The sequence below is a fragment of the Asterias rubens genome, chromosome 4, assembly GCF_902459465.1.
Source record: "Asterias rubens chromosome 4, eAstRub1.3, whole genome shotgun sequence".
Lineage (NCBI taxonomy): Eukaryota > Metazoa > Echinodermata > Asteroidea > Forcipulatida > Asteriidae > Asterias > Asterias rubens.
In genome coordinates this window covers 15291326-15313186 of record NC_047065.1, presented here as the reverse complement: position 1 = coordinate 15313186, position 21861 = coordinate 15291326, and the positions used below count along the sequence as shown (strand labels likewise).

Sequence of the window (21861 nt, the reverse complement as noted above, 5' to 3'; positions counted from 1 at the left end):
ACTTGAGGTCTCGAAATCAACCATCTCAACGCACAGAACTTCGTGTGACTAGGGTGTTTTTTTCTTTCATTATTATCTCGCAAGTTCGATGACCGATTGAGCTCAAATTTTCACAGGTTTGTTAGTTTATGCATTATGTTTAGATACACCAACTGTGAAGGCTAGTCTTCCACAATTACCAATAGTGTCCACTGCCTTTAATGTAGAGTCGTTCATTTATCATCCAGCAATAGCCGAGAGCGGGTGGAGGAACATGACAGAAACAAGATCAAGATTGATAAATTTTGTTCTCTCTGGCTCAGTTTGAGCGATGGTTTCGCAAACCTTTTCAGACTACTTCAGTCTGCTCTCCTTCATCTCTCGCAGTGTTTTTTTATTAAATTATATATTATTCTAAATTCTAACATTTTGTTCCAGGAAACAACTTAATGATTGTTTGAATGTTTTTTATCTTTGTGAGACGGAGGTTTTAATGTTAGGATATAATTGTGGCTGGGGGCAATATAGACTTGTCCCCTCTTGGCCAATATACCCCCCGGGACATGTTGTTACACTTCACATTTACAGCAATGCATATTTTGTGAATATTGGAGCCTGAACGCGTGCTTGTTTAACCCTTGTGTGCATATTATTTAAAGGCAGTGGACACTACTGGTAATTACTCAAAATAATTATTAGTATAAAACCTCACTCGGTAACGAGTAATGGGGAGAGGTTGATTATAAAAAAAAACATTGTAAGAAACGGCTCCCTCTGAAGTGACGTAGTTTTCAAGAAAGAAGTAATTTTCCACGAATTTGATTTCGAGACCTCAGATTTAGAATTTGAGGTCTCGAAATCAAGCAAGAGAAAGCACACAACTTCGTGTGACAAGGGTGTTTTTTCTTTCATAATCATAGTTATCTCGTAACTCCGACGACCAATTGATCTCAAATTTTCGTAGGTTTGTTATTTTATGCATAATGTTGAGCTACGCCAAGTGAGAAGACTGGTCTTTGACAATTACCAATAGTGTCCAGTGTCTTAGAGTCTTAAATTGATCATTCGGACACATTGATTGATTACTCATTTTAGGGGGGCAAATGACAAAGCCCAAAATATTAAAGGTTCATACTTGGTCTGAATGGTAGACGAATTTTGACGTCACATGGCTGCCCTCACAGCGAATGTTTTTCTGTTTCGCAGCAAATTATTTGTTGCAGATTTGTGTCAGCAAAACTTGTATATCGCATTTGCAGGAAGTATAGACAGGGCTTTAGTCCTCTTATACACTCTGAAAACTGTGTGGCCGTGCGATTCATATGTTTTCTTTATGTTTTCCTTCAATATTGTGCTTTAAAAAAAAAAGTGTTATGCGCTGATTTTGTTCTGCTTGTATTCATTAACAGAATTATTATATACATTTCAAACCAAATATTTATTTAGTTTTTATACTATTAACATTCAGGGTCATTACCAAACGTATATATTTCCTTTAACTTATTGATGCTATAAAACACTCCATCTATAACTGTCAATGAATACCCATGTTGGATCACTTACATAGAAAACTCTAGTAGAGAAACACCACCTGTAGCTATAGATAATAAAACATGTGTTTTTGATTTGCTGGAGGAGCTTGACACTGCCATTTATGATGAGAGACAAAAAAATAGTTAAAAAATTCAATCCTGACGCCATGTTCCAAAATTACCCCCAGGAGATCTAAGCATGTTTGTATCAGTTTGGCTACCGTAGTACGGTTCAGCGAATATTTTTAAGTGGTTGCACGATTTTAATTTCAGTTTTATCTTTTTTTAGCCTCATGATTGATTGGCGGCAATAAAATATAAAATTTATTGATGCTGGGTAATTTCCGGAGATAAATGGTAATTATAGTGGATTCACTTCCATAAGTGGTTTTTTATTACAAATTCTTAATTTAGTAAATTTTAGTTGACACTTTTTATAGAAGTGCTGAGTTGAAGTGGGTTTTTTTTTTTTTTTTTTTGGGGGGGGAGGGGGGTGTTTGGATGTTTGTTTATTTATTTGTTTTTGTACCATGTCTATCAATCTGTTATCAAGAGAACTAAAGCACGGGTCATTATTGAAAAAAAACAAAATTTTAATTGCTTAGTGAAAAGTGCTGCAGCTGTTTAGAGTCTAAGCTTCAAATTGTTTGGATAATTTTTTTACCCCTAAAAATGAATGTGAATGAATAAACGAATGTTATGAATCGTTTCCAAGATTTTTGAGGGTTGACTGAAAATTATGCGGGTTTGCCCAAAAATTTAAATCTGAGATTAAAGCTTCTGAATACTGTGTATTCCTATTCGGGAATATTCTACCTGCGTGATATTCGCTCTGGATTGTTAGCGATATCTCGACATAGTTTCAGAGGTATATATGATTAAAACAAACAATCAAACAGTTCCAAAAACCAAAGATATACTTTGCCTTTAAAGGGAAGGTACATGTTTGGTTATTGTCAAAGACCAGTCTTCTCACTCGGTGTATCCCATTATAACCATAAAATAACAAGCCTGTGAAACATTTCGGCTCAGTTGGTCATCGAAGTTGCGAAACAATTATGAAAGTAAAAACACCCTTGTTGGACGAATTTGTGTGCTTTTAGATAAGAATAAAATACTTCTAGCTAGAAGTCTTTTATTATTTTAGTGAGAAATTACCTCTTTCTCAAAAACTACGTTACTTCAGAGGGATTCGTTTCCCACAATGTTGTATACCATCAACAGCTCTTCAATTCTCGTTTCCAAGTCATTTTTTTAATATTTGTTTTGAGTAATTACCAAACGTGTACCTTCCCTTTAAGTTTAACCAAGTCTGCATTTTCCTCATCATTTTACTTTGAGCCGTGCCCCCCCCCCCCCCCACACTAACTTGATTCAACCCCCGTTTCTGAGGGCCCTTCAGAACAGAGGTTGTCCAGTTATGTGCTCAAACAAGTGCCAATATTGACAATAATTTTGAAGAAGTTGTTGAGCAAATTAATATTAGTTTGTTGAGCCCCCCCCCCCCCCTAGCTCCGGGGGCAATCTCCTTTGACAATTTCCGGCAGAGAAGCGGTAGTAATTGCTCGGCCAGCTGATATTTTGCGCCCGCATCGTATCAGAGCTGTGGAGTGTGCAGATGAAAGCCCCCCACAAGTCTATTAATAATTTAGAATAATTTCTACCATCTTCAATGCATTGTTAATAACCAGTGATTTTGTAGGTTATACATATTAACCAGCCCAGTTGTACAATGTTTCTATGGTTGTAATGAAGAAAAAAAACATGCCTTACATTTGCTATTGCATTGAATCATAGCTATATAGTGAAGATGAACTTCACATACAATATGTTTACATAGCTTTTCACACAAATTTATGAATAATTTTAAATAACTGGTGCTTTCTCAAATGCATTTTAAATTTCACTGGATTTTCTCTGGGATGAAGTTTGTGATCAATGAGCTTTCATTATGGAACAAAAACAAATTAATTTTGAGGTTCGCAGCTTTTTTGTTTAATTTAATTTAATTTTCATTTCATTTATTCTGGTTGTGAAGCCAAGGTTGCTCAGAAAAGCGTCTCGGGACTTAAAAAGACCCAGTAGGCTTGAAGCAGAAAGGACGTATATACAACGATGACTTAAAGTTACCTGAAGTGGTATTTTGTCAAAATAAAGCTTTTGTCACTAAAATATGTGTTTTGATGAGTGGTATATAAATAAACAATTAACTAAGGTTTAAAAAAAATTATTTTCCATGTTATTCAAATTTGAAAATAAGCCCCACCCGAGAGGGCGCTGTTCGTGACGTCAATCGAGGCGCGATGAATCGCATGCAGTGCTAACACAAGACAGTCACGCTTGGCGCAAGCTAAAAACATGCCCTCAAAGTTGAAACAATACCTGATTTAGGTTCGTTACGTCTCTCAGGTACATCTTCGACTTCCCCACTAGCTGGAAAAATTATTGGGATGACGTCAAGTTTTAGAAGAGAACTTTTCTCTTCATGTCAAAATGTGGAGTGTATTCCGGATTCTCGAAGCACGACGGCTCGAAGTGTTTGCTGCACAGCGCTGGAAAAGACTTGTTTTGCTGCATCCAGCAGCATGAATACACCTGGTCGACATTGCCGGGAAAATGCAAGAAAAAAACTTTTTCGAAACGTACAAACTCACGACTAGTACTTGAATGTACTTGCACGTACGTGTGTTCGATGTTCGATCGAGGCAAAGTCTGCCTCGATTGACGTCACGGAAGGGGTAGGCGTAGTCACCCCCCACAAAACTTTTCTTTTTTTAAACATAATTATAATTCGTTAAAAACAAATACTCATAAAATTATTTTATTATTCAGAAACATATACTCTAATGTTTGAAGAAGAACATATTTCCATGTGGCTTTAAGGCAGAAAGTACTTATAATACCTAAATTGTAATGGTTATTAGGTTTAGTAGACTTTTTTGCTCTGAGCCAACAATAATATGTAACTCACATAGATGTGACAAGCATATGTATACTGTATACTGCGAAAGGTGACATTCTTTCTTCTCTTTGTTGTGGGAAAGAGTGTAAATAATTGTTGGGGCGTTGAGTTTTGTTTGTTTTAGTTAGTTTTTCTGTTTTGATTTTATTTATTTATTTTTTCCAAAACACTCTGACTCCTGGACTTATATATGTACAATTTTCTGTGATTTGTTTCATTTAATCAGGTGATATGCCAGATTGGAGCCACCCTGTTTTCCTCATCTACCATGATCCATGCAGGCAGAGGCCGGGGCTAGACAGACCCTGGACAGTCGGTACCATACTCAGGAAGAAATGTCTCCAGGATGACGAGATATGCACTCCGGAAGGCTTACAAAGGTACATAATTACGATAATCAAACACCTTAGCCATTAGCTGTGTGTGTTGCGCGCGTAAAAAAAAAAACCCCAGTACACTTATTGAAAGGGGAAGGGTTTGGCCCCGGTGTTCCTGGCTGTGGCTGCTGAAAGCGCCATAGCACCTTGTCAACCTACATAATTGGGTCTCAGAATTCATAACTTCAATAACCTAGCTTTCAGTTATTTTCTGTAAAAAAAACAAAAAGTATATACTAAGCACCTTGAGTACCTTGTTGGTAGATTCGTGCTATAGACTTCGATATTATTTGCAATATATGAACAAACTTATCAATTTTTATGGTTTAGTAAAAGGTCAATGATAAAAGAGAGTCTCCGAAATAATATTTTCAACAAATGTGCAAGTGCAATGATTTTCCCAAGAATCACAAACTTGGTCGAGCTTGCTTTTGCATCTCTTCGTGAATGATATTATTTTAAGTAAATTTCAGATGCAAATTTAAAGTCACCTGGAAGTGGTATTTTTTCAAAATAAAGCTTTTGTCACTAATATATGTGTGTTTTGATGAGTGGAATGTGAATAAACAGTTAACTAAGGTTTTAAAAAACCAGTTCTTATGTTATTTACAAATTTAAGAGTAGACCCCGACCCGAGAGGGCGCTGTTCGTGACGTCAATCGAGGCAGACTTTGCCTGTAAAATTGTTTTTTTTTTCCGGCAATGCCGACCAGGTGTATTGCTGCTGAATGCAGGAAAACAATTTTTGAAATGTACCAACTCACGACTTGGACGTACATGTACTTTGCACGTGTGTTTACTATACGCATTGCAGGCAAAGTCTGCCTCGATTGACGTCACAAAAGGGGTAGGCGGAGTCAGCCCCCAAACAACTTTATATATTTTTTAAACATATAAATCGTGACAAACAATTACTAAAAAAATTGTTTTATTGTTCGTAAGCATATACATGTTTGAAAGAAAACAAATTCTATTTCCAGGTGACTTTATCAATCTTCGTCTCTCTATATGTAAACCCATACTTCATAAACCTTGAAGACGATCTCCCTGCTAGAATTTAAAAAGAAAAACTCTTATCCTTGTTTGCCCTCTTCCTAGCTAGAGGCATCACCTGTTTCAATCTCCGTTCGTCCACATTGCTTGTGTAAACTTGCCCCTCGGCGTATTATTGTGTCACTGACCAGCAACATGTTGGAGGCTATTGTCACACATCGGTTTTCTGTGATTTCTGCGTGTGTGCGCGTGCGTTTTCTTTGCATCGCTGTAATACTTATAATGACTTGATGGATCAAGTTTCAAATTTGAAGGTTCGGGATTTTTGTTTTTTATCCAAAAATGATAAAGTGTTCGCCCAGGAATATGTTCCCGCAGGAATAATAATCCCTAATAGACCTTATGCACATGATGTCATTTCAGTAGGGCGCCCTCACCTAGAGGTCAAAAGGAGGTTGTTCATTGGTCGATACTGTGCGCCGCGCGTACAATTCTGTGCGTCTCGATTGTTACGTCACCGTTTTTCCTCTATGGCGGCTGGATGACGTCAATGCATAAGGTCTATAGGATTACACAATCTGAGAAGTGTGCCCAGATTCAAAATGTTGTCACACAGAAGACTTTTTCTCATTCTCCTGCATTTTAACGCTTTCTCCCCACTGCAGCCTTCTTTGTTTCGGTCTGTTCTGTTTTCGTTGTTTGTCTGTCTGTGTCCATAATGAATCGCTTGAACTTGTGTGATTAGTTCTCTGTGTGTATCTAGTTTATTGATCCATAGCCTGTCTTTGTATGTTGGTATCCATATCAGGGTTACCAGTTTGTTGGATGTGTCAGTAGGCCTAGATTGTTTCTCAGTGACTGTTTACATTTTCTTCACTGTATATTGCTTTATGTTTTCTGATTGATGACTTGTATATTTTTTACCACGGATTAGTTTATGACTGTAAAATCTCACATGTCGCACAGACATAAACGTTGAGTTGAATTGAATTGTTTGGATCAAAAGCTGGGCCCAGTATCATGACTCTGATTACCGTTTTGTAAATAATCTTATAACAAAAGAAGTTAATAACTCTTGGTAGAAGGTTGGTTACCTGGTACAAGCTTGTTATTCTGACAGAAGGTTTTAGTAGCCTGACTGAAGGTTATTTAAAGTAAGAAGTTACTCACTAGTGTACAAGGTTTTTAAAGGCAGTGGACATTTATTGGTAACTGTCAAAGACCAGTCTTCTCACTTGCTGTATCTCAACATACATGTATGCATAAAATAACAAATCTGTGAAAATTTGAGCTCAATCGTTTGTCGAAGTTGCGAGATAATTATGAAATAAAAAACACCCTTGTCACATGTTGATTTCTAAACCTGAGGTCTCGAAATCAAATTCGTGGAAAATTACTTCTTTCTTGAAAACTAAGTTACTTCAGAGGGAGCCTTTTCTCACAAAGTTTTATACTATCAACCTCTCCCCATTACTCGTCACCGTGTAAGTTTTTGTGCGAATAATTATTTTTAGTAATTACCAATAGTGTCCACTGCCTTTAAAACCGTTTTTGTTGAAGGTTGCGTTGTAACATGTTAGTGTAGTACAAGGTATATTATAGAAAACATTGTAACTCGGTGGGTTAAGTTACCTGGTAGAATCAGACTCAATACTAAGGGAATCAATGTGTGGTAAAGATGTTTCCAACTAGTGTTTTAACCCGCGCCGAGGCCTGGACTTGATAATTTTACCGAGCGAGCGAGACAAAGTCGAGGTAAATCATCAAGAAACAGGCTTCGGCGGGTTTAAACCACTAGTTGAAAACTGATTCAACACACTTTGATTCCCATTCATAAATACCTTTTCGGTCAAAAAACATCTGCAACACTTTTTGGTCAAAAGGTAAAATAAATGCAAAAATTAATTATAATTGTTCACTGATTTCTTTCAACACACCACCCCTCCAGCTATGAAATGGCCCTCGGGCCCGATCGGGTTGACAACTCCTTATAAGGGAATGATGCAGGCGTCCCGCGTATCGCGTGAGTGGCACAACTGTCGGCCTTTGCTCTCGACCAATAGGAATGAAGAAACTGTCTTATACGCACAGGAGGTGCAAGCGCACGTGCACGCCCATGTTATAACACTTTTTACTGGTGTTATATCATCCGTTTAAACAACACCTCATGATGATTTTTAGACCAATCAGAATGGATACTGTCTTAGGTATTTATGAATTTATAGTGAAACCGGAGTCTGCAAGTTAATCCGGAGGTCGTTGGTTCGAATCCCACTCTAGTAAATTCTTTGTTCAACCCCAAAAATCATTTTAAAATGTTACCTGTCAGTTTCTCTTGAGGTTTTTATTGATGTAGTTACACCTATTTTTGGTTTAATTGCTGAGAAAGTGTTTGAATAATATCTTTTGAAAATAAAACTATGACTCGTTTCAGGATCATGTGTGTGCTGTGCAAGGCTTTTATTTAAGTTTCTGCCACTTTGAGAAAGTTCTACATCTATTACAATTTTCGTCAAATCTTGTTCAGCAACTGGACGAGGAGAGAAGACATTGAAGAAGTTTCCGTAACCAATATAGTGCCCCTGGTGGTATTCAATCCGGGATCTGGAGGTGGAAGGCGAGGAAAGACACTAGGGCCTAATTTTTATAGAGCTGCTAAGCACACAAATTTGCTTAGCATGAATTGTTTTGCCTTGATAAACATAAGAGTACCAACCAAAGTTTCACGTGATTTTCAGGATAAGCAAACAACAGCTGAGTACATGTAACAAGCAGCATATGCAACAATAGGAAAGTTGGTTGGTAATCCTGTTTTTAACAAGATAGACATTTCACGCTAAGCAAATTTTTGTGCTAAGCAGTTCTATGAAATTGGACCCTGTACGCCAACCTGACTGCCCAACATCTTCAAGGTTTCTATGACCATTGAATGTATTTCAAGGAAATACCAAACAATTAAAACAAAAAATTATGTGTTTTCTTCTCTTCAGTGCTTTAGAAGACCACCAGCAGCGAGGTGTGTACCTGGAGGATGCCGATGTATTTGATGCTGGTGACGGAGTCCGATGGGGCACGTCAGACAGCGCCCAAAATGAGAGCAGCGGGAGGCGCAGAGTGGATTATATTCTTTATAGTAATCATAGGACACATATGCAGCAGGTAGCGTCTTAATAATTATCCTCTTTCACCTCTTGATTAAAATCCTGGTTCTATAAGCACCCTTGCTATTTTGTTAACGGCAATTTACAAGCATAATGTAGTGTCTAATTTGTAGCTTTATGAAATTTGGGATCCTAACTTTGAACCTCAACTTGTTTTTAACTTTTGTTGCGGTTCGGAATTGTTCTGCAGGTGCTGCTTACATTTTCCATATTTCAAATGAAACACTTTTTTGTCTTTATGATCTGAATTTTTGTTTAGGTAATAAGGCTTATTTATATGGGTTGTCTGTCATTTCTTACCCTGCCTTTCACCTCTGTGGACCCCGGTTCGAATCCCACCTCAGACCGGACCCTTGTTTTTCTTCAAGTTGTCTTCACAGGTATCTTCAGGTCTCCGAGGGTTCTTTAATTTGAATGTTTAAAATACAACGAACAAATTATATGAAACTGTTCAAATTGTACTACAGAATTTACGCTAAAATTGTTTTCTCTTTTGTTTTTATGATGATGCTTAAATATTTGTTATGTTCCCTGTGTGTATTAAGAACAATGAATAATTATTCTCACAACACATGAGCCAGACTTTATTTTGTCCTCCAGTCAGCCACATTTGGTTACATTGATTTATTGATTTAAACAGTGAAAAAGCGAGATGGATGTGAGTGAAAAGGCAAACAGATGCCCGTGGCATATTCAGAATACTTCAAATAGTGACCCATCCAGAGAAAAACCCAATCGAAGAAAAGCACCTATGTATTCATCCCTGATGCAAAACTAACATCTATTAAATTGTTGCCCGCTCCTATCTAATAGGATTCTAACTGCCTCTATTGGAATCCTGGTTCTTCCGAATAACCAAGAACTGTGATTCCACCAGGAACCCCCCGGTATGGCTGGATCGCCATCATTCATTTAGGTGTAGGGCATCTTGCAACACCTTTCAGTAACAGTGGTAGCAATAGCTGTAGCAGCCAGTTCGGATTTGGCCTTAGAAGCTTGAAAGGCAGAAATACAAAATGGCCGCACCCATGATAGCGATCCCTCTCTCATTGACACTCCATGATGTAAATCTCCTGAAATGCCAAATTGATTTTCTTCCCTTATTTTCCCCTTACTTCTTTGATCATCTAAAATGTATAGATGGAGGTGCAATAACCTTTTAAACTCAAGAGTGTATTATTTGCATCAATTTGTTTTAATATTTTGCGACACCCTACACCAGCGGCAATGAAGCCAAACGAAATCAAAGCAGGCTCGTATGTAACGTGAGAGTCTCTGCACGTGTGTTTGTTCTTGCTTGCCCCGTGAATCTCTGAAAAGGTGATTTTTCTCCAGTATTATTTGAGCGTAAAATGAGGCACAGCTAAAATCATTGGGTATACCCAGTCTGTAGGCTACATGTACTTGGGACATTCGGGTAAGCAATCTTGTGACACTCTTATAAACCAAAACAAATTTAAGATTTTTGCTAACCATAGCACATAATTGAGATATGTATTTTACATCATTGTGATACACTTCTGTGCAATACCATTCTGAAGAACATTCGTCTTAGCCTTTTTTTAAACCCTCCTTCAAAAGAGTCCTCCTTAAAGTCAGTGGACACTATTGTTAATTACTCAAAATAATTGTTAGCATAAAAACCTACTTGGTAACGAGTAATGGCGAGCTTTTGATAGTATAAAACATTGTGAGAAACGGCTCCCTCTGAAGTAATGTAGTTTTTGATAAAGAAGTAATTTCTCATTGAAATATTTGAATTTTTAGACCTCAGCTGAGCTCTCGAATTCAAGCATCTGAAGCACACAGACTTTTGTGACAAAGGTGTTTTTTCTTCCACAATTCTCTCGCAACTTCGATGACAATTTACCAAAAGTGTCCTGTGCCTTTACACTTAGCGGTCGGTTGGAAGTGACTTATACCAAAATGCAAATAGCGGCCACAAAACGGCTCAAAGATCTGACATGTTTTTACTCAAGTAAAAAAGTGAAAACGTTTACGATGTACGACTCACATTTTTCTTTTAGAAACTTTCACAGTTTTGTTTTTGGTAAAAAAAAATTCAACACTTTGCCATGTTTGTGTGTTGGTGATGGGTAAACAGAAACAAATGGTCCCTATGGTTAATAAATTTGTGCCGTTGCTTTCTCTCCTTACAGGCAAAGTATACAGGTACCTTCAATTGTTTTAATTTTGTCTTTTGATTTAACTTGTTAAGCATTGAGGCCTAGGTAAGCGCTATTTCAATGAAAAGTAAATTTATTGTTTTGTACAATGAATGTTTTAGTAACCCAGGCTTGTTTTACATAGGTCTATGTTTGTAGTGTCAATCAGTTCCACTACAATTTTTACACTCACTTTGAGAATATGCTTACACAGTTCAAAGGCAAGGTATACCTTTGTTTTTTATAACCATTTGATTGTGGTAACCCTATTATGTAGATGTATAAAATGAAACTAACCTGTGAAAATGTATTTTCATTTTTAAGATCCTGAACGGTTATGTCCACAAAATAATCTGAGAAGCACACTCAGAGTGAACTTTTTTAACCCCTTTCTCTAAAACCACATTCCCGATATTTAGAAGGTAATCGTGAATGTGGGTTCTTTTTTGGAGAGCGTATTAATTACTAGTTATTGTTATTGTTATTTATATCAACAACTGCAGTGCTTCGTATCAAGTAAGATGTTATGGTTAATTCTTTTTAAAATTAATCACCAAAAGTATATGCTCCAGTTAATAAATTAATTTTTAGTTAACTCCGTTTTTTCTTTTCTTTTTCTTAAACTCGTAGATCTGTGAGGAGTACAGCTTTGTAAGTCAACTAGCCACATTAACAGATCACATCCCTCTTAGTATGACATTCTCGGCAGCCATCGGACCGGCCGCCATGCAGGAATGGCTCCAAGATGTCACCCCGGACAGCGAGGGTTCACACTCCTGCAAGATCATGTATGAAACTACCGTTTGATGATAGGGTCACATACCTATGTTCCGACACACCTAGGTTTTTACCACACTGCTATGTGAGAGGTATTGGCTGAGCGGATAAGAACACCAGAGTCTTTTTTTATAATCGGCAGAGTATGGGTTGGAGCCCTGGTCATGAGACTTCTGTAATGTGATTTGGTCACAGAGTTTGGGGCACTTGGTATTTTATTGTGGTGATTATGTTATGGAACAAACCCCCCCCCCCTCCCCCATCACACAAAGGTACTTTAGCTGCATGGTCATTGTGACGTGATGTGGCTGAGTGAACAAGAACATCGAATTTAAGCTATGGTGTTTTTGATCTGTGGGTTCGAGTCCCAGTCATGACACTTGTGTCATTATTAAGACACTTGCTGCATTTTTCAAATGGGACATAAAGCCGTACGTCCTGCGTGTTGTGTAATGACCCCGCCTTTTTCAGAAATTTGGCTTGGAAAGTTCTGCAGAAAAAAACGTTTTTACCATGTTTTAACGTGAGGTAAGAGAATCGTTATATTTTTGTTATGTTTCCTATGGACTTAAGCTATTAGAAAACTGTAATATCTATATAATTTGAGATCATCCTTTATTCGCTGTTTAAAAGATGCACTTATCGTAAAGAGAAGGGGTTGGCTGATTTGAATAGGCAGCATATGGCGAGCGATCCCAGGGTGCTATGTAAAGGTATAGATGTCATACTTAAAGACACATGGACACTATTGGTAATTGTCAAAGACCAGTCTCTCAATTGCTGTATCTCAATATATGCATAAAATAACAAACCTGTACAAATTTGAGCTCAATCGGTCATCGAAGTTGCGTAATAATAGTGAAAGTAAACCCACCCTTGTTACACGAAGTTGTGTGTTTTCAGATGCTTGATTTCGAGACCTCAGGTTCTAAACTTGAGGTCTCGAAATCAAATTCGTGAAAAATTACGTCTTTCTCGAAAATTACATCACTTCAGAGGGAGATGTTTCACACAATGTTTTATACTATCAATCTCTCCCCATTACTCGTCACCAAGTAAGTTTTATGCTGATAATTATTTTTAGTAATTACCAGTTGTGTCCACTGCCTTTCATAGAAGAAGAAAAATGAGGAAAATTAGCACTTTGATACCTTGTGGTGTGATAGGGTGTGATAAAGTGCTAAATAAAGACCCGGTATTGTTTTCCTATTCCTAACCTTAACCCCAGCATGTAAATCACAAGGGAGTTGACAGAACTTACTCTTTGAACGTAAAAGAGTGAAAAACACCACTCTTTACATTTCGAGCTGTCCCTCACATAGCTCTCCAAAAAGAGTGGTGGTTGTTTCACTCTTTTAGAGGGGTTTCACTCCAGGACAGAGTTAAAAATCACTCAAAAAGATGCAAACTTCAATCTAAAAGAGACCACTCGAAAAAGAGTTGTCCTTCATAATGGCTCTTCAAAAAGTGCCTTTTCACTCTTTTACATTAAGAGAGTAGGGGTGTCGGAATAAAGGAGTGTTGAAATATAGAGCAAGATGATAAATTAATAGGAATTTGTCAAACGATTTCAATGGTGCAAATCACTCTAACAAAATCTTTCCTCTTCACCTGAACCTTGAACCCAATGGTTAGAGAAACAGATACTGATTTATTACCTGATTTATATTAAAGTGCAGGTTGGAGAACTGTTTCTTGAAACCTACTAAAAATGGAGTGACTTTCCTATTCCCTATTCCAACCAGTGTTATACTGCACCTTTAAGCTCAAAATGATTTCAATCAAAAACCTTGAGGCACAGTTTTCATATTTTGCACATTATGAATATTTCCTAATTGTATCAAGAATGCATTCTCCTCTGAAACCCTGTGAGGAGATCAAGTCGGATAAGGAATGTCAAGCTTTCTTAATGGTTTTTCAAAAGCTCGTTTTGTTATTTTTTTATTATTTAAATTTAAATTGAACAGAACATTCCTGATGATATTTGAGTGGAATTTGAAATGTCTACTACGCTTTCTTTCTTTCAAAAATGTTCGAGGTTTGGTTTTTTTTTCATACCGTTTTCTTTTTTTAAGTGACTGTGGAATGCTTTTGCAATGCTTTTATATTTGTTAATGCAAAACATAATATTGATGTGTTTTCGTTAAGATTTGTTGGTCAACATTTTATTCCCAGTACATTCTGTGAAATGAAAAAAATGCTTTTAGAAATGTACATTATGCAAAGCATGTTACGATATTGTCGTTCGTTCAGATTTTTTGTTTTAAAACGTTTTTGACTATACAATAATATGTGACGGTAGCACCTGTAGCGATCAAATATGATAATTGTGAGATTGCTTTTTTTTTTAAAGTTACGGATGCAAGCCACTTGTTAAGATAAGGTGTAGAGTGCTGAGTGAAGTATTGGAAATCATGTTGTATCATCCCCACCGCTTTTGATTTCTATAAAACATATTGTGTATGTGGAAGGAACAAGTTAGGAAAAGTTTTGGGGAAAAGATTGCAAGCAATTAATTTGAAAAGGTGTATTGTAAGAAAACTAAATGTGTGAAAGTTTTATCAGTTTTCTGCCATTTGTTACTAGTTAAGGTATAGGTTAAATTCTGCATGGGAATGGGAAAACATCTCTTTGGGAATGGGAAAACATCTCATTCGGGTGGTTCTAGCAGCAAATGTAAACAGCCATACCTTTTTTTGGAACCCAGGCCAGCAAGCTATTTTGAGGATTTTAACATGTTGAAAAATCTTACAACTGATTTTATCAGTGAGATGAATATTCATTTGATAGTATTGCAGGACAAGCAATGTACCTTTGTTTGCACCAAAGGCTGCCTGTACTTTTGCCAATGTCAAAATGTAGTGACCTCTGCTATACAGCATGCTGTGGCACAATAGTACAGCAAATGCAAATTCTGTGTTTCACTCTGATGGTCAAAATTCTCCCTCCAGTCATATCTACTTCAGTTTTAAATGACAGCCTCCCACGTTGCCATGACTACGGTAGCATCATTACTGCCTTTTCATGCTGCGCTAAAGTTAAAAAAAAAATTAAATGAGGTTTCCCATGGTGGGCCTCATCAACTTCTAGCTCAGCCCTTTCGAAAAAAAATCATAATATTTTGAGAAAAACATGTACAGAGTTTAGTTGTTTTGACATGAAATGGAAATGGTATGAAAGTGTAAAAGGCTGAGAAAGGACATATTATTTTTCACAGGCCTGATACTTCATGATTGCCTCCATGTCCCCCTGGTCGTTGCCTTGGTGCCCCTGAAATGCTACAGTAGATATTTACAAATTCCTCATAGGGACTCCTTTACCAAAGAGAAAATGCCTTGGTGCCCTTGGCCCTTTTAAAAACGAACACACACGCAGGCCTGTATTCACATCCACACATAATGCATTTGAAACTTTGAAAAGGGAAAAGGACCCTCAACTTACCCCAAAATGTTCCTATATAAAAACAAAATTATCAAGTTAGGCTGTTTTACCGTGGAAGGGCTGTGCTGTCAAAATTATCTGATGCAAGTGTTTGTGTCATGACACACAGTATATAGAAACATTTAATTTAGAGATACATGATGACATTCATCTGTTTTTGGATACATCCGTAATGTATACCATTGGTTTTTGGAACTGTTTGAATGTTTAATCCTATATAAAGGTAGGTGTAAACAAAACAAAAGAACATGTGTAAATTTCATTTCGAAAAGTAGTCACGTTTTTAGGTACCAGCGACAATTTCGAGCAAAAAACGTAATCCCTAAAAGTATTACACTATCTGAGAAGTGTTACTGACAGCTTTGCTTCTCAGTTTAAAATTTGTGGGGTTAAAAACTTACATAACCACATTACTTCAAAGTGAAATGCTCTGTGCTTAGTATTGGAAGCTGCTATCCCCATAGGCTTATAACCAAAAGTTTCTAACCATTTCCTTTAGTTTTTAAGAGTGATTACTGAATGCATCATACTGACCCTTTAGCACAGAGATTGTTCACCTTCTAAACCTATTTCATCATATGGTTCATCGGATAAATTGTTATCTTCTTTCTCGAGGTGGGGGGGGGGGGTGGTTTTCGGACAGCGTTGTACCATATTGTGCTGTGACGGTTAGTGCTCTGCATCACACACGTCTACCCCTTGAGTCTGGCCGCGGTATGAGGTGGCTCATGTGTGAGGACAGAGCGCTGTCTGCAAGCGTCGTATACACTCTTCATTCTGTAATTCATCTGGAAGATAGTACGGTCTGACGTATGCTTTTATACCTCAGTGTCTCGGGCCCTGTACTTATTATCGACAAGATGATAAATATATACAGACTTCTTGTGTGTTCTTCCTCAACGTCCCAGTGACGTTGCTGCTCTTTATTAAAGGGCAGGTACACGTTTGGTAATTACTCAAAACAAATATTAACTTAAAAACTGTCTTGGTAACGAGCATTGGAGAACTGTTGATAGTAAACAAAAAAACATTGTGAGAAACGGCTCCCTCTGAATTGAGCTCAAATTTTCACAGGGTTGTTAATTTATGCTTATGTTGGGATACACCAAGCAAGAAGACTGGGCTTTGACAATATTACCAAACGTGTTCAGTGCCTGCAAGGGAAGATTTTTGTTATCAGACATTCCAATCCTCTAGTCTACTAGAAAAACATATATTGTGACCTGCGTTTAACAAATATTTACAGGAAAAATGTCGCAAATGACAGATAATGTTAAAGCAGTTTCATAGTGTGAATGCAAAATTCTGAAAAGTCTTGGATAATGGACATTTTTTTCCCTCTAAGTGGAAGATTTATATCTTTTTTTTATATATCAGTCATTCCGATCCAATCCTGTAGTCTACTATAAGAAAAACAGTGGCTCAAACAAACGTAACCAGGAATAGGCATTTCAGAGAAATTTCTCACAGAAAATGTGGGGGTATTTTTTCGGGGAAGATTTATTCGTTATTTATCAGTAATTCCAATCATCTAGTCTACTAGAAAACTTGCCATTAACAGCATTAACAAATATATCCAGGAAATCTTTCACAGATAAGAGATGACATGTATAAAAGCAGTTTCATAGTTTCTTAAGCATGAACACAAATTTCTGCGAATTTTTGTCAGATAGGGGGCCTAATGGACAAAAAGCCTAGTGTTTTAAACTTGTTTAAGGGAAGATTTTTGTTTATACTAATCATTCCAATCTTCTAACGACAAATCATTCAAATTTTCTAGTCTACTAGAAAAACTAACTATCACATGCAGAAACAAATATATGCAGGATTTTGTCCCACAGTTAAGAGACAACTATGTACTAAGCAGTCTTATAGTTGTCCAAGCATGAAAAGGAAAAAGGATAGTATATTAGAAGAACCATAGTTTTTTGAAGTAGGATTTTAAACTCTGCATGAAAATCCAAAGGGCACTTTCAGCATTGATTCGGTTGGAGTTTTTATAAATGAGCATGTCTTTATAAATGAGCATGAACGGAAGGATGTGCGTGTGGAGTCATGTCCATTGGACATGATAAATACACCTTAAGATGATAGTATGAGTTCACTGAACTGTAAACCCATAATTGATTATCTAATCCTAGACTATGAGTTTGAGTATATCTTGTACGAAACAAACTACGAGCTTCCACCGATTTACAATAAGCTAGCACGATTTAAAGGCAGTGGACACTATTGGTAATTACTCAAAATAATTATTAGACTTGAACCTTACTTGGTAACGAGTTATGGGGAGAGGTGATACAGTGTGAGAAACGGCTCCCTCTGAAGCGACGTAGTTTTCGAGAAAGAAGTAATTTTCTGAGAATTTGATTTCGAGACCTCAGATTTAGAATTATTTTGAGGTCTCGAAATCAAGCATCATGAGACAAGGTGTTTTTTTTCCAATATTATATCGCAACTTCGACGACCAATTGAGCTCAAATTTTCACTGGTTTGTTATTTTGTGCATAATATGTTGAGATACACCAAGTGAGAAGACTGGTCTTTGACAATCACAAATAGTGTCCAGTGTCTTTAAAGATAATGATTGTATAAAGCTTCATTTCAAATATTACTTGCTGAGGTGCTGTATAGTTTTTGTGAAATTAATGAGTAACACAATTTCAGGAAAATTATTTCCCATGTAGGCCTACTACTGATTTGCGCGACTCTCCTGAAAACATTGCTCCGTGGTTTTCACTTTTTTCTCCTCAAAAACTCGACAACTTGATGCTGAAACTTCTACATGTAAATTAAATTTATATTAGATACATCTTCATTCACAGTGAGTAGGGATCTTGTACTTCAGTACTTAAGTACACTCATGGCGCATTAACAAAAATAGTTTTAAAAACAGGGACAGCCCTCCCCCGCCCCCCCCCCCCCACTTGAAATTATTTGCATTTCGGATTTCAACAGTTTATGGATCAAGTGCAGTACATTTTTATTAGCTTTTATATCGAGACTCAAATGATGTACCAAAAAAACCCGCATATTTCCATGCAGAATTCTGGGTTAATTTGTTTTATTTACCTCAGTAGTTTATTTTTTTTACCTTCATATTTATAAATAAAATTTGTATTAACAAAAACAATTAAATGGTTCCAAAAATATTTATTACGTTCCCTTTATTCCGGTTTTATTAAGAACTCGGTATTCGGTGAAAAAAAATATATCCCTTGAAACCATGTTGCCATATTGATGAGGTGCTATTATAGAAGACAAAATGAGTAATCAAATCTATAATATTTTCTGATTTAATGAATTGTCATATAAGAGTATTTTGTGCATATTTCAATATCTTTTTGGTAAAAGGGCTGTAATTTTAACAGAGGCATTGACTTTTGGCTTGTTCAATGCCTTAGGCCTATGGACCCTGTTCCCTGACCCAGTTTCATAAAGCTGTTGAGCAGATTATTCTGCTTAGCAAAATATATTTGCTAAGCAACAATTATGAGTAGGGTATCAGTCAAAGCAATGTTAACTGTTTGGTATTTTGGCTGGTAACCTATTTCTGCTGAGCAATTTATTTCTGTGCTTAGCAAGTTTTTATGGTATACATGCTGTGTGGTATTCGGCCCTCACATATAGAATCATTAATTTACTGAGTGATCTGAGTGCAAGACCATTGATTATTTACACACACTCAGTCCGCTTGAAGGTCCTTATGTAAATAACCTCCGGAATTCAGCCAATGGCTGCTCTTTGATAATTTAAATAAAGCCAGGTAATGTACTTAAAGACACTGGACACTATTGGTATTTGTCAAAGAACAGTCTTCTCACTTGGTGTATCTCAACATATGCATAAAAACACCAACCTGTGAAATTTGAGCTCAATTGGTCGTCAAAGTTGCGAGATAATAATGAAAGAAAAAACACCCTTGTTAGACGAAGTTGTGTGCTTTCAGATGCTAGATTTCAAGACCTCAAGTTCTAAATCTGAGGTATCGAAATCAAATTTGTGGAAAATTACTTCTTTCTAGAAAACTACGTTACTTCAGAGGGAGCCGTTTCTCACAATGTGTTATACTATCAACCTCTCCCCATTACTCATTACCAAGTGAGGTTTTATGCTAATAATTTGTTTGAGTAATTACCAATAGTGTCCACTGCCTTGAATAGTGCAGCTATCTCTCTTATCTTATATTAAGAGATTGACCAACTTGGGCTGGAATGAAAACAAAAAGTCAGGGTCCAACTTCATCGCTCTGTTTACCGCGTAACTTGCGCTTACCTAGACTTGTAAGGCACATCCAGTTCCAATGGACATAAGCACAGAATTCTGCGGTAAGCAGAGCCATGAAATTTGACCCAGGTCAGTTGTATAATACCTGAGTATTGTTTTTTGGGGTTGAACAAAGAATTGACTAGAGTGGGATTCGAACCAACGACTTCCGGATGAATGGCCGGCGCTCTACCAACTCGGCTATCTCGCCCTATATTGGCGGTGTCCCTATTTTGGCGGTGTCCCTATTTTGTCAATATCCCTATTTTGTCAATATCCCTATTTTGTCAATATCTTTGTTCGGGGGTGCCAGTCAGAAGCCAGTCAATTCTTTGTTCAATTGGCTCTCTAAGCCAATTCAGAGCATTTTGTTTATCAACAAAGGAAAGGTTTAAACACAAGTTAGCCGGAACCATCAGTAACACTGTGTTTAGTCTCGCTATTTAAATTGCATAGCAGTCACTTGTGACATGTGACCTAGAAAGTCAGTACAGCCTACCAGGAACGGTTCACATCAAAATCACAAATTAATGGCTGATTGAGTCAAGGTTTTAACAATTTACTCTTAAAGGCTTAAATTTATAAATAGTATAAAGAGTTTAAAAATTTGAACCAAAGAGATAAGTTAATAATATAAACTAATTGTACAGTGTATTTCATATCTTGTAGGTTTGTAAATTTATTCAGGTGAATGCATGGTATACAAGACAAATTCTTTAAATTCAATAAGATATTACAAAATGATCTTTTTATGAACATTTGAAGTGGTTGTTAAGTGAATCTGTGGGTTGTGTTGGGTTTTTTTCTATTGAGTATGACTTTTGTATTTTATTATTGAACCACATTTGCAGCTTTTGAAACCGACTTCATTTTGTCTGTCTTTCCTCTGTAACAAGTCACATAACTTTGGGTATATTTGGGTATATTACCTGCAAGCAAATAGTTTAGTTTTGACAGAGTTGTATGCCATCATTTGCTATTACTATTATCCAGTAACTGTTTTTGGGAAATAGTTTGCGGTTCATCCTTTACCCCCTTTCCGCTACCCTCTTTTATCTCCTTCATTCTCCTTCATTTCTCTTTCCGTGGGCTTCCTGCCTTGATATCTCTTTTCGTCTATTTCCACTAGAATGCTTCTGCGTCACCAGTGTACCCTGTTTCAGGCATGTGAGACTTGCTATTTTCGGCTGATTTCCTCTATTGGGGGTTTTGATTTTCCTCTTTTTCATTCACTTTCTGTGTATAAAGTATAGGAATATTATCTTTTCCTCTTTTTTCTCTTGCCCGGTTTTCTCTTGTCCTCCTTTTTTCATGGATAGTTACTCACATGCCTGCTGTTTGTTTTAATTTTGGTAGGGGGCGTCTTGGCATTCTAGCAGCTTACTAACTCCTGCTAACCCGATTGTTTTGTACTGGTACTTATTTCTGAACTTATTTCTGTACTTCTATGCTGATCAACAGGTCATAATGATCTCGGCAATATTTCTAGCCGTCAAAAATGTACAAAACTCAATTCAATGTGCCACTTTTCCCAAGCGTGTGTATGTATAAAAATATTAAACCAAAAATTATGTCTTTCAATTTGCAACCGCTGGTTTTGTTTTTCCTGAAGGTTGATCTGAATGCCAAGTTCACTTATAAATACTTCCCTTGCATAAAAAGATCATACAAGATAAAGTAGCTCAATGCAACTTCTATGGGCTTCTGGTAATAATCAATGGAGCCATAGACCTTTTCGCAAATACCGGGGCGCGCGCGTAAAGCTTGGAATTAGGTGCATTGTGGTCTTGCTGGTATCCAAATTTGATCCATATCTATCCCACAATGCACCTCATTCAACAGTCTGCGCTTGCGCATTGGTATTTGCGATAAGGTCTATGTGAAGTGGGTGCGGTGAACACTGGAATTACGTCACACTTCGGCCCAATTCAATGGCTTTGCTTACTGCAGAACTCTGCGCTTTCAATCACCATTCCCTATTCTTACTGCATGTATACAAGCGCCGAATTTCAGCAAAAGCTGTGTTAGCACACAAGCAAAAAATCCCAGCCAACCCGTAAAATATGCTTGACGTAAGTGCAGAATTCCCTGCTTCTCCGTAAGCGTCGAATTCGCCATGAAGTTGAGCTCTTGATATAGTCACAAGAATTTGCAAAAAGGTAAACAGCTTTATTTTAAGTTAGGCCCATAGGACCAACACGTTTTACT

General features: G+C 37.1%; 1 protein-coding gene across 1 annotated transcript in view; it reads left to right on the top strand.

The window, feature by feature from the left end:
• Positions 1-12471, top strand: part of LOC117288766 (sphingomyelin phosphodiesterase 3-like) — a 79527-nt gene extending 67056 nt beyond the window's left edge. The window contains exons 5-7 of the mRNA XM_033769603.1: positions 4700-4853; positions 8834-9002; positions 11800-12471. Coding sequence (XP_033625494.1) covers positions 4700-4853; positions 8834-9002; positions 11800-11976 — 500 coding nt within the window. The 3' untranslated portion in view covers positions 11977-12471. The remainder of the gene's footprint in view (positions 1-4699; positions 4854-8833; positions 9003-11799) is intronic.
• Positions 12472-21861: the final 9390 nt, after the last annotated feature.